Source organism: Gymnoscopelus braueri, assembly GCF_963280865.1.
Source record: "Gymnoscopelus braueri genome assembly, chromosome: 10".
Classification (NCBI taxonomy): Eukaryota; Metazoa; Chordata; class Actinopteri; order Myctophiformes; family Myctophidae; genus Gymnoscopelus; species Gymnoscopelus braueri.
Window position 1 is genome coordinate 16,858,324 of NC_137611.1, and position 13,198 is coordinate 16,871,521.

Genomic DNA, 13,198 nt, shown 5'->3' on the forward strand with positions numbered 1-13,198 from the left:
CACACACACACCTTGGTGTGGTGTCCCCCTCATGGACAGACTAATAGGTAATTAGTTAAAGCTATGGCCTGAGGCTGGGACATGATAGAGGGAGAGAGACACAGCTTAACAATGACAGTTGGGAATCTCTGCACTTCCTTAATTACCCATGTTGCCCTGCTTACATTTGAGAGAGAGCGCGTGTGTGTGTGTGTACATGTGCGTCAGTAAGCAGCTTAACTCCACTTAACAGAGCGCAGATGCCTGGGGGGTACAAAGATATCACTTTGGTTAGCGCGCACGCACGCATAACACGCGTGCACAGCCTGGCAGTAATGCACAATCGTACACGCAGCAGGACTCACCAGCACCACCAGTGACTTGCTCAGAGGCATGCTTATCATTTGTCTCTCTCTCTCTTCCCTCAGTCTTTGGCTTTCTGTCTTCATCTTTCTCCCTTTTTCTTTCTCGTTTGCTTTTTCGCTCAAGTCTTCTCTCTCCTCCTCATGCCCACTCACTGTAGGAGAGCCTCAGTTAGAGCTTTGAATCTTACACAGCTCTGTGTATACACACACAAACACGCACGCACACGTGCACGCACTTTACACAGGCTCCTCCAGCGAATTGTCACAATATTTTAATTTGTAAATTACTTTAGTGAGCTGTAATAATTGTTCCACTAACTGGCTGCGTGTGACATTAACTGCAGTGAAGGAACAAAATGAATTAATTGATTTAAAGAGCACTCGACAATATAATTAATTGTATTGTTGTATTTTCTGTCTGGGCAGCTGCTCGGCTAACACGACAGCGTAAATTATCTCAGCTTCACGAGGCATAACAAAACACACAAGGCTAATTGTACAATCAAACCCTTTTAACCAACAAAGATGCCTTGTCGTCCGTGCGAGACGACTTTCTCCAAACGTTTTCCCAGAGCCTACAGAGATGGGTAACTTTATAATGGGTCATAATGCCTACATCAGGGATGGGGAAAGGATAAAATCGAGTTAGGGCCGAATTGCTCTGTTTGGAACGAATGCATCCTGAAAATACTGTTGGCTGTAACTGCAAAATAACATGTTGATGTCAGGGCAGATCAGTGGCTCTCAAACGGTGTGCCAGGTGTTGACTTGGGATTTTGTGACAACCACACATTATTATTGCCATATATACTACTACTACTACTTGTTAACTAATTACAATATAAACTATGCAAATGAATATGATTCATTATGAATGATTTTTTATTTCACTATATTGGTACTTGTGCTCAATCATTTATTTTAACCACTGTCGTCTGTCAACTTGGCGTTCCTATTTTGTCATTATTTGGCAAACACCTTAAATTAATTAATTAATCGTTCTAAAATGTAAATGGAGAACATCTAAGCAGATCTACAAGCTCACAACGTGCGTTTCCCTATATGAGTACCGGTGTGCCTTGAGATTTTGACTGAGCACAAAAAGTTTGAAAACCACTGGTTGTAGATGTTTCACACAGTGTTGGTGGATGTTAAACTGTTATGTCTGTGTTTGTGAGGGAAATGCACATTTTAGCTTGTCCATTTCCCCTACCATCTGACTCACTCTGCCATCTGTCCCCCGTTGATTGTCCCATTCACGTTGCAGAACACGCTGGTGATCGACACTCCCAGAGTGAGGAAACAGACGCGTCATTTCACCAGCGCCAAGGAGGACGAGCTGATGGAGTTCTCAGAGCTGGAGAGCGACGGGGAGGAGATGTCCAAACCCTCCTCCAAACCACGCAGACCTCAGGACAGAGCCCAGGGGTACCCCAGATCAGAATGCTTCAGGGTGGAGAAAAACCTGCTAGTCTATGGGTAAGAAGAGAGAGAGGAAGTAGTTGGTTTTCTTTTTTTGGGGGGGGAGGGGTTTCATTTCAAGCAATTTTGGAAAATGTATTTCTGGTGGGGTTCCAATTTGGAGAATTTAATGGCTTAACCACTTAAAGCATAATCTACTTTGTTGACCAGTTTCCCAAGGGGCTCTATACTATAGGCCCACCAAGTGCACTAAATATCTTCACTGAAAATAGCCGATCTACAAGCTCACTAGACGGGCTATTTGCACCGAATGTTCCCCGCAGAAGAGGGACGCTAGGGTCCAAGTGGTTAAGCGTATTATTATCTTTCATATTTCACTTTTGTTTGAGCTCGAGTTTATTTGAATATCATGGACAAAAATAAATGTGCACCAACCTGAAATGGTACAGATTTAGCAACAGCTTGTGTAAACATCCGCTTGTCATACATGAAACGGTAGTAAAACAAAAAAAAAGGAAAAAGAAGAAATGGGGAAACTGAGACCAGAAAGATGTGTGAGGCCTTGCAGGCCCAGATAACTTCAGGTGTTGGACGGGTTGTGCAGTCTTGTAAACGATGTTGGCTTGGAAACGGTGTGTTGTTTTGGACCGAGCATTAATAACCGCTCACACTGGCCAGATTATTTATAGCATGCGTCTGACAGAGCGTTAATGCATGCATCCCCACACAACAAATGATTTAGTACACACAGCAATCTGTGCCTATCACCACCACCCTCACACACAGCTGCTGATCAATACTGCTGCCCACACACACACACACACACACACACACACACACACACCAGAGTGACCTATTACAAACCCAAAGCAATGCTTATTCATGTGCACACTTAGACAATAAAGTGAAACACATTTTAAGAGCACGGGTCATTACATAGAACAATAGATGAATGCACAGTATCACGAACATACTGTACCACACACAGATATTGAACGTACCTTAACCCATTAAGACCTGAGGCGATTCTTTAAAAAAAAATCTAAATCCTAACAGTTTTTTGAAAAAAAAATCAAAAAAAAAATAATTCAAGATTTTTCAAAAATAGCAGATCTACAAGCTCGTAGCGCGGCACTCGGTGCCGCGCTATGAGCTTGTATATCTGCTATTTTTGAATAGCCAAAGACATCTAAAGTGACACAGATGCGTTCCAGGTATCAATTCACAGTCTGCATCACAGACATGAATGGCCCACATAGTATGTACGCCCACATAGTTAAGGCAATAACACCAAAATCAACTTTTTCTTTGCACGATTTGACATTTTGAATTCTTTATGCAAACTTTCCCGTTGCAGTGAATTTTTAAGAAAGGCCATGTCAGGATCACCGGGACGTAATCAACATTTCTTACAAAAACAGTTATTTTGTGACCATTTTAACTGATTCACTGCCAATCACGTAGATCTACGCGAACCCATTTAAAGCCGCCACGTGCCAATCGCGTAGATCTACGTGAACACATTTTTGACCCAAAGACCAAGGAGATATGATTTTTCGAAGATCTAGACTCCTATCCACTTCCTTGTTAACTTAAAACTTAAAAATTCTGTATCTCAGCTCCTGAGTACTTTTTTTTTTTCAATGAAAAACTGAAAATACCTCTGGCAGTTAATGGGTTAATATGATTAATTTTTCAAAGCCATTCACACATACAGTAGACTTTCATCTACACGCGGAACAGGAATGGTGATGTGTGTGTGTGTGTGTGTGTGTGTGTGAACAGCAGTGCTAGTGAGATGTCAGGCCTGTTATTGTTACAGTCTAGTCTAGAGCCCCGAGGCTGTAGGACACTCATGCACACTGTCTGGCATGTTCCACCCTTATTCCCATCTCTCTCTCTCTGTCTCTCTCCCCCCCTCTCTCCCATTCCTCTATATGTCCCAGTCATGTCACCGTTTCACTTTCATTATTGGGACGGAATAGGCTTACATTCAACAGAGTGAATGCTGTGCTGGTATCGGTGTTGGTTTGGGCTGGGGGGGGGGTAATTATTTTTTAGCTAAAGTGAGGCTGATGTGATGGAAACTGACCCCAAATCAGCCTGGAGGGCCATGTGCACCCTAGGGATGGGAGGCTATGACCCATTAAAACACACACACACACACACACACACACACACACACACACACACACACACACACACACACACACACACACACACACACACATATATACACCCACACACACACATGCAGTGTGTTGCCAGGGTTCTTCTAGCTAAGGTGCCAGCGGTGGTTAAGTCACCAGGAAAGTGAAACATTTAACAAGAGCCTGGTAGACTCACACTTGCGGTGTGTGTGTGTAGTGTGTGGGTAGTGTCTGGTCTGCACGTCAGCATGATGTGGTGTTGCGTGCACGTTCGTGAACAATCAAGGTCACCAAATGTCGTCATAGTCACACTGCCATGGTCCGACAAGCGCCACACACAGACAGCAGCCCATTTTTTAAGGTTGCTAGCTCTGTTGACGCCGTAGTACTGTCTGGATTCCTGCTGTAGGCGATAGAAATGTAAAATAAAAATAAGAAAAGAAATGTAGGCAGTCACCCAGAAATGCAAGAAGAAAAGAGTCGATGCATAAAGGAATCTGCTATTCACAATGTCAGTCAAGGCACTTTAATAGAAGCTCAGCCTAGTCTCCCTTTGAATTAATCCCTCATATTAAGAACAAACAAATGACCTCATTTAGTCTGCCGGGGATTACTGGTTTGAATTGCTGCTGGATTTCTCATGATTGACTGTGTGCTGCACTGTAACAGTGTTACACTCAGTGGTGGAAAAAGTACTCAAATTCTTTACTTAAGTAAAAGTACCAATACTGCAATATAAAAATACTCTGTTACAAGTAAAAGTTCAGAATTAAACATTTACTTGAGTAAAAGTACACAAGTATTGGCATCAAAATGTACTTGAAGTACCAACAGTGAAAGTACTAAATATTTGAAAATAGCAGATCTACAAGCTCACAACGCGTCGGAGCTTGTAGATCTGCTATTTTCAAATAGCCTAGGTATGAAATAGGGCTGAAGTGGTTAATGTATGTTTCATTATATCATAATTTATATCTGAAAAGTAACTAGTTACTAAAGTTTTCAAATAAATGTAGTGGAGTAAAAGTACAATATTTGCCTCTGAGATGTAGTGGAGTAGAAGTAAAAATATTGGAAATTGGAAATACTCAAGTACAAATACCTACAAATTGTACTTAAGTACAGTACTTAAGTAAATGTACTTAGTTACTTTCCACCACTGGTTACACTATATTATGAAATCTACTTTTAAGCTGAGATATCATTACATTCTACGTATTAGGGGCTGTGATTCTAACCTGTGTGTGTGTGTGTGTGTGCGTGCGTTTCCTTGTCATTCCTTGTCTTGAACCTTGTGTAGGTGGGGTCGCTGGGGAGAGATCCTGTCACATGGTCGCTTCAAGCGTCCGCTGCGCGAGGCCGACGTGGAAACCATCTGCCGCGCCCTACTGGCCTACTGCCTGCTGCATTACCGCGGCGACGAGAACATCAAAGGCTTCATCTGGGACCTGATCGCTCCCACCGAAGACGGGAGCACCAAGATGCTGGCCAACCACTCTGGTGCATAACACACACACGCACGCACGCACGCACGCACGCACGCACGCACGCACGCACACACACACACACACACACACTCTCTTATCCTGACTGAAGATGGGATGATTGAACCAGTTGATGCCAAAACACACACAACACAGACACCACAATATTGTGGATCATGATGGAAAAGGAGCTGTCACAAAACGCTTGTATCATAAATCTTGATAAACGTATCTCAAAATATTTACCCATAGTTCAAATGTACCCTCCTCTGTCATCTACAGCAGACCCATTTAAAGACTTGAGTGTTATGGGTTTGATCTCGCCGCGACTCTGATCACATGGTTCATGTATCGCGCGTGCTTCATCGACACCCGTTATGAGGATTCAGTGTTCAGAACTATACAGAAGTGTTAGGAACCGTTGATTTTCCGATGGCAAGAGTTACTTCCACATGCTTCTTGTTATCTCATACACCTAAACGAATTATAAGTCAACAGTACGTCGGTTTTTGGCAACAAATGATCGAATATTATGAATATTCTTCATTTACAACAGAATTCTATGGGAGTGTTGTCACTCGGCTTCTAGCTCCACTGTCACGGTAAAAAAAAGAAATCATAATAGTTTTAAAAGGAACCCCTTAAGCACAGTATAGTATGTCGTATTATGAATAGTGAAAATAACCAATCTGTACGCTCACATTTTTTATTAAAAAAATCACATATTTCTTTCCTTTCTACATTTTCCCACTAACATGGCCAAAATGGGACGCCAGGTTGGAAGTGGTTTAAGGGCCTATTTTGGCTACTGTGCCGTGAGTGGAGACGAGAGCATTCATTAAGTTAACACAGCAACACCTCCTTAAGATAATACAACATTCACAGTCTTTCGCCGCGCTGGGAAGTACAGAACATGGAACGTGTACGGACTAGATTTCCAGCCGTGGAGAACACACCGTGCAGGAGGACAGGGATACATTGTCCTGGAAAATCAGATTACAGGTTGTCGGGGTGTTTTGCCTACCAGTCGCTTTCTCTAACCTCCCCCCTGCATCTCTCTCTCTCTCTCTCTCTTCCTCCCCCTGTCTCTAGGTCTCTCTACCCCAGTCCCCAGGGGCAGGAAGGGAAAGAAGGGGAAGCCCCTACCGCCACCTCCCCAATCGCCACGAGCCGAATGGCTGGCCGGCTGCAACCCCGAACATTTACTGCAAGAGGACAGCTACAAGAGACACCTCAAACACCACTGCAACAAGTAGGTCTAACACACGTGCACTGTGTGTGTGTGCGCGCACACACACACACACACACACACACACACACACACACACACGAGAGCTGTTGAGATAATCGTTGCTCGTCTCTGGCAACTTATTTGTAAACAACGTATTCATTTTAGGCAATAAATAGGGCATGTAGTTGCATGTAGTTGCTCAATCTCAATATTATAATCATCATAATTTAATCTACAGCTGCTAGTTTAAATCTTTATTTAAAAAATTCGCTATTTCCATGCAGTTCATTTCTCCACCTCAGCAGCAGACACACTCTCTCATAACTCGTTTTATTTTTGTTGCATTTAGCATTGTGAACTAGCGTTGACGCTGCTAGTGTGAATTCAGCGTTGTTGTCTCAAACAAAAGTTGGAAAGATGGCTCATAACGCCCCATTATACTTAGCCAAAAATAGCCATTCTTGGCGATCCCAGAACGCATCACATTGCGATGCAATGTGGGCTTGTAGATCTGTTATCACAATTTGCTACCTCTGTAGAGTAGACTTTCTGTGGTATCAAGTGTATATGTCTACGCCTATATCATAGCACAGCGCACTCTGATTGGTTGGACGCTCTGTGCAGGAGCTACACTTTGTGCTGTCGAGCGTCCCAACGCAGTGGAAAAGCGTTGCCGCTCTTTTCCATAGACTTTACATTGAAACGCACAGCTCAATCAGAAAGTGCCAGCGTATTATTAACTAAGAGCTAAAAGTCCACGTGAAATGAGAAATGACATCCAGGTCAATTTTGGTCTCCGCTGGTTTGATGCATTTATGCATGAACGATTTACAGGGACTTTATTTCAATGACATGTGACAATCAATAAAACATTGTTTTAATTTTAATAAATGACACTCCAAGTAAAGTGTTTGGGGGGGGGGCTGACAACAGACGATTCACAGCCAACCCTCTTTGCTACTGCTACAGTTATACTGCAGTGGGAGGTCGGACTACTGTCTGATATAATTTTTACTTGATTTGATTGGCTGGAATGAGGTCATGAATATTTGTTTGATTCCCAACAAATGACAAAATGTTAAATTACATTGAGAATATCGACACAAACTGGCCATATAGCCATGACTTTAAGAGAAGATATAGTTTTGTAGGACTTATATTTGCCCCACTTTGGCATAGCGACTAATGTTTGATGTTCGGACTGCCCAGTGCAACTAGAACTAGCGTGGCTGTTGAGGCCAGAGGCCAATCGTTGGTGTAACTTCCTCATCCCTTTGCCTGGTGGTGACAATAGCTGTGTGACTGGTTAGTTTGTTGTTAGACCAACTGGCCGATGAATGGTGTACCTTCACCACTCAATGATGGAGTCAGTCAGTCAGTCAGTCAGTCATTCAAAGACATTTGCACGTAGGGCTGCCCCCACTGACTAATACACGTCTAAGCGTCAGTGTCTATCTTCACACACATCATTCTCTCCCTTAGTCTATGGTCAGTGCTCTCTCTCTCTCCCCCCCCCCCCCCCCCCCTCTCTTGCTTGCATTCTGTCATACGCTCCTCTGTTGTTGACAGGGAGATATGCTGCCGTGCCCTCTGGATGCCAGGGGTGCTTTTTTCTTGAGGGGGAAGAGTGTGTGTGTGTGTGTATGTGTCTGGCTCACTGCCAGGCCAGGTGCTAGGCAGGCAGACCTGTTGGAAGCGGGTGAAAGGCACACACTCATACAAGCACGTACACACACACACACACACACACACACACACACACACACACACACACACACACACACACACACACACACACACACACACACACGCACACAGGGCACACACACTTGGGGGTGATTATGTGGTGCCATCTGCTAGGCTGGCGCACAGAGCTGTGTGGCTAATCAGGCCTGGCACATTGATGGATGGGCACACGCAGCCTGCCAACGCACGCACACTGCCGCACGCGCGCACACACACACACACACACACACACACACACACGTCTTATGTTGTTGACACACAGAAATGTGTGTGTGTGTGAGAGTCTTTGTTGTTTAGTCTTCCCCCTGCTCTCTCTCCAACTTTCTCTCTTCCGTCTCCCATCTCTTTTCCTCTCTGCTCCTCTGCCCTCCTCGTTTCATTTTCCTTGTCTCTTCATTCCTACTTTCTGCCTCTCTACACCTTCTTCTGCTTCTGCTTCTGTTCTGTGTGAAACCGCTTCATTGATGCGAAGCATGTTCACCTGTCACCGCATCAGACTGAAGCAGTCTGAAAGAGACTGAAGCAGTCTGAAAGAGACTGAAGCAGTCTGAAAGAGACTGAAGCAGTCTGAAAGAGACTGAAGCAGTCTGAAAGAGACTGAAGCAGTCTGAAAGAGACTGAAGCAGTCTGAAAGAGACTGAAGCAGTCTGAAAGAGACTGAAGCAGTCTGAAAGAGACTGAAGCTGAAGCAGTCTGAAAGAGACTGAAGCAGTCTGAAAGAGACTGAAGCAGACTGAAGGTGGGCTCAGTCAGACTGAAGTCCACACTATGTTCTGCCTATAGGTCACAATTTCTCCTCTAGCCACTTTATCTAGAATTGTCTGTATCTAATGTTACCGCTGAAATGAAGATGTCTAAAATAACCTCTCTCTCTTTGTCAGGGTCTTGCTGAGGGTGAGGATGTTGTACTATCTGAGACAGGAAGTCATCAGAGATCAGGCCGAGCGCATCCTGGAAGGAGCCGAGTACAGGTGGGTGGGAAGGTTCTTTCATCCCGTTCTTCCTCCCTCGTCCCCGTGTTTCTATCCCTCCTTTTCCATCTTTGAAGGTTCACCTTGACTTCACCGTTTGGCAGAACGTAGAACAAACGTTCACCTCTCCCCCATCTTGGACTCTCTCTCACTCTCAACATCTTCCTATCCTTCCGTCGCTCCCCTCTTCTCACCATCTGTCCATCTTTCCTCTCTCCAGTGCACTCCACAATCCCCCACTGTGTCCCCCACCCTTGTCGTCTCTTTTCAACTACCATCCCCCTCTCCTCTCTCTCTCTTTTCTCCTCCCCCATTATCACCCTTTCACCCAGATGTGTATGCATTCATAATGTAGAGGACGTGCACTCCATGTTGATCTCTCTCTCTCTACTCCACGCTCAACGGTCACTATGACAGCCCCCTGTGTGTGTGTGTGTGTGTGCATGCGCATGCCTGTGCCAGACATGAGCATGCGGTGCCAGTGCACCAACATATGCCAGAGGGATTTAGCATGCCAGTATTGGCGCACATGTGTGTGTGTGTGTGGAGCTGAGGCCAGGCGTGCATGCGGGTGTTCCTAGAGATAAGGGGGCTGGGGTTGAATCTCTCATTTCTTTCTAGCATGTCCATTGTCCCCCCTCGTTTTCTTTCTCTTCCCCTTTTTGCCTCAATCCTCCTCTTTTCTACCGTTCCCTTCACTCTCTAAATGGGAAGGTTTAATTTAGGCTTCTGCACAAAAGCGCGCCATAGCTGTCCCACAGAAGCCTAGTTTATTGCTAATTTTTCATATTCTCATGTCAGCGCATGGGGAAAAATCTCCCAGTTGCTTAGGAAACATGACTTCGGGTCAGCGGCATATGCACATATATTTAGGAAATTCCATCCTTATCTGTAAACAATGCAGCCTATTTGGGAAGGACACGCTTCAAAACGGCATGTCATTTTAAACACATAGATACAACCGTGTGTTAATGGCGCTTTTACTCCATTACTAAGTTGCTCTAAATAAGAGTGACTCCTAAATGCCTAAATCGTAATTGTAAGTGAAGTTTTAATGCTGGTCTAGTGTTCATCACAAGCCTCCATAACTGACCCTTCACATTCCCTGGTTGGTGGCTAAAACCACTAAGGCAGCCAATCTGATTAACACAAATACCATATAATCTGATTTACTCTCTCTCTGTCTCTCCACAGACCTCTTTCTCTGATTTGACATAACAAAACTAACTTCTTGTCAAAAACAAATTCAGTGCATGCAGCAGACAGATCAGATAATGTCATTTATGAGATGAAACATGACGATAAAAGCTGTCTGGGAACAATAATAATAATGATGATGAATGTGTGTGTGTGTGTGTCTGTAGTGAGTTGGATATCTGGATTCCCCAGCCATTCCACGCAGAGGTACCAGCTGACTGGTGGGATAGCGAGGCAGACAAGTCACTGCTCATTGGAGTGTTCAAACATGGTAAGAATGCACACACACACACACACACACACACACACACACACACACACACACACACACACACACACACACACACACACACACACACACACACACACACACACACACACAGTCCACCATCCTAACCCAAATGTATGTATGCGTACACACCAGCTTCACATAGCAGGTAGAAGAACAAAAACACATAGAGACTGCATACATCACTCACACACCTTCAAATACAGTGAACAACACACACACGTGCACACACTTAACACTCATCACTCACTTCAGTATCTTCAAACACTGTCAACCACACACACACACACACACACACACACACACACACACACACACACACACACACACACACACACACACACACACACACACACACACACACACACACACACAGGCATCTTCAAACAGAGTAACCATCACTGGAACACACTGCCTGTGTGCATGCGCGCACACACACACACACACACACACAACACACATCAGTGACTTGAAACACATTAAACTCCGCCCTCCACTTCTGCTGTCATTGGCTGATTGGTGTTACCATGGTGATAGCTGAATGCAGCTGCCACGCTCGGTGTGCTGTCTGGAGGTTGATTGATGGGTGGTGTCCGACCACGCCGCCACCTGTAGTGTGTGTGTGTGTGCGTGTATGTGTGTTACAGGTGTTTATTAGCTGCTTCTCAAAGTCACTGGTATGTTTAACCACTTGAACATGTGCCAAAAATAGCTCTACAAGCTCAAAGCGTGTCGTGTTTGCGACACGTTTTGAGCTTGTAGATCTGCTATTTCCAGCGAAGAGATATGGTGTAGAAGGAAACAAGCAGCAGACCAAGTACAGTTGTAACTCAGGACCGTTTGAGTCGTTATAAGGACCATAGCGGTCTAATTTTCACTTTTAGCCATTAGCAAAGTGAATGCAGTGTATACTTTAGTTAGATCTCAGATTAGGTTTTTAATTGTCATTCACTGCCATTCATGTTGAAACGGTTTGGAAAGAAAGTTACTGGGTATAGGTAATTTACCCTATTGAGAGACACTGACATTTGTTTTATTTACAATTACTTTATTACTAGCCATTAAAATGTGTGCATTGCGTATTAATGTGCCTAGTTAACATTGACCAAAATATTCAGCCACATTCTTTAACATTTATTGAAAATGGACAAAATGTAAACAAACACAAAAAAAGACAGCAATGTGGCTGGTGTTGACAATGACATGTATCAACACAACTCCTGTCTGACTTTGTTGGTGCTTTAACTACTTTAGTCCAATTTTTGAACATTTTGGAATGTTTTTGGAGATTTCTCCTATATTGACATGCCCAAAATAGGGATGCCAAGTTGAAAGTGGTTAACTCATTCACTGCCAATGACGGGTTTGACGTGTTTTGGTGTTTTCAGTGTTCACACTAGATGGCGCTTTTCGCTAATCTATGAGTCACCATTTGACTCCCAGTGAAGCAGCAAATCACGTGATCGCAAAAAAAACCCAGCCATATTCACTTCCATTCTAATGGATTTGGAAGAATGCCCTTTTCTCTGCTTTGAGTGCTTTCTGGTGCTTTTTGGCAAAAACAACCTACATTCAACTGCCAATAACTATGGAACGAATGATAGCGACGGCACGCTTTCCCACCCGATCCTACGAGACTCGGATACGTCTTTAAAAAGCGATTGGTGGATGGATCGTTGTGAAGAATAATATAAAAACGGACAATATCATTTTTTAAATGAACACATGGTTCTCTATGACCTCATGCACACCGGCTCCGAATTTGCCGTGCGGCAAGTGGCTGCTTCGATGCGTTTTTTTTCCAATCAAACCCAGTTCGATTTGTGCGTCTTTTCGCATACTGTCTGCAAAGGCCTTAACCCTCATAGCTTACTTTAATTTAGCCTGATAACCTAGGCTACACTGTCTTGTTCAGGCTAGCTTGTACCAGGTGAAGGTTTTGCAACGAGTAAGAGCCAGGTGCCTTTCGACCCTCATGTGAACTGTGTGTGTGTTTAGGGCCTGTTTTCAACTGTCCCATGAGCCACATCGGTGCCAGAGTCCCAACCCACAGTTTGGAAACCACTGGCCCACTATAGCGGACAGATACAGGCCTGCCTGTGGTTTCCAGAGCTCTGTGGATGGGGACCCTCATTCATATTAATTTGGGATAATTGTCATCATTTCTCCATCATTGCCGCCTTCTCTGATTCAATTAGGCTCCGTGGATGAGCTGGGAGTGCACACACGCGCACACGCACAGACACACACACACACACTCCCTCACTCGCTCAGGGATACAATAGGCTCACCCATAGTTAATCATAATCCTCATTCACCAGGGAGGCCTTCAGAGGGGGGGAGAGGGGGGACACCCCCCCACCC

The 13,198-nt window shown here is 44.3% G+C and overlaps 1 protein-coding gene across 1 annotated transcript in view; it reads left to right on the plus strand.

The window, feature by feature from the left end:
• Positions 1–13,198, plus strand: part of chd7 (chromodomain helicase DNA binding protein 7) — a 96,664-nt gene that overhangs the window by 66,623 nt on the left and 16,843 nt on the right. Inside the window, 5 exon segments of the mRNA XM_080438964.1 lie at positions 1,612–1,823; positions 5,217–5,416; positions 6,493–6,652; positions 9,259–9,348; positions 10,713–10,816. Of these exon segments, the coding sequence (XP_080295090.1) occupies positions 1,612–1,823; positions 5,217–5,416; positions 6,493–6,652; positions 9,259–9,348; positions 10,713–10,816 (766 nt within the window).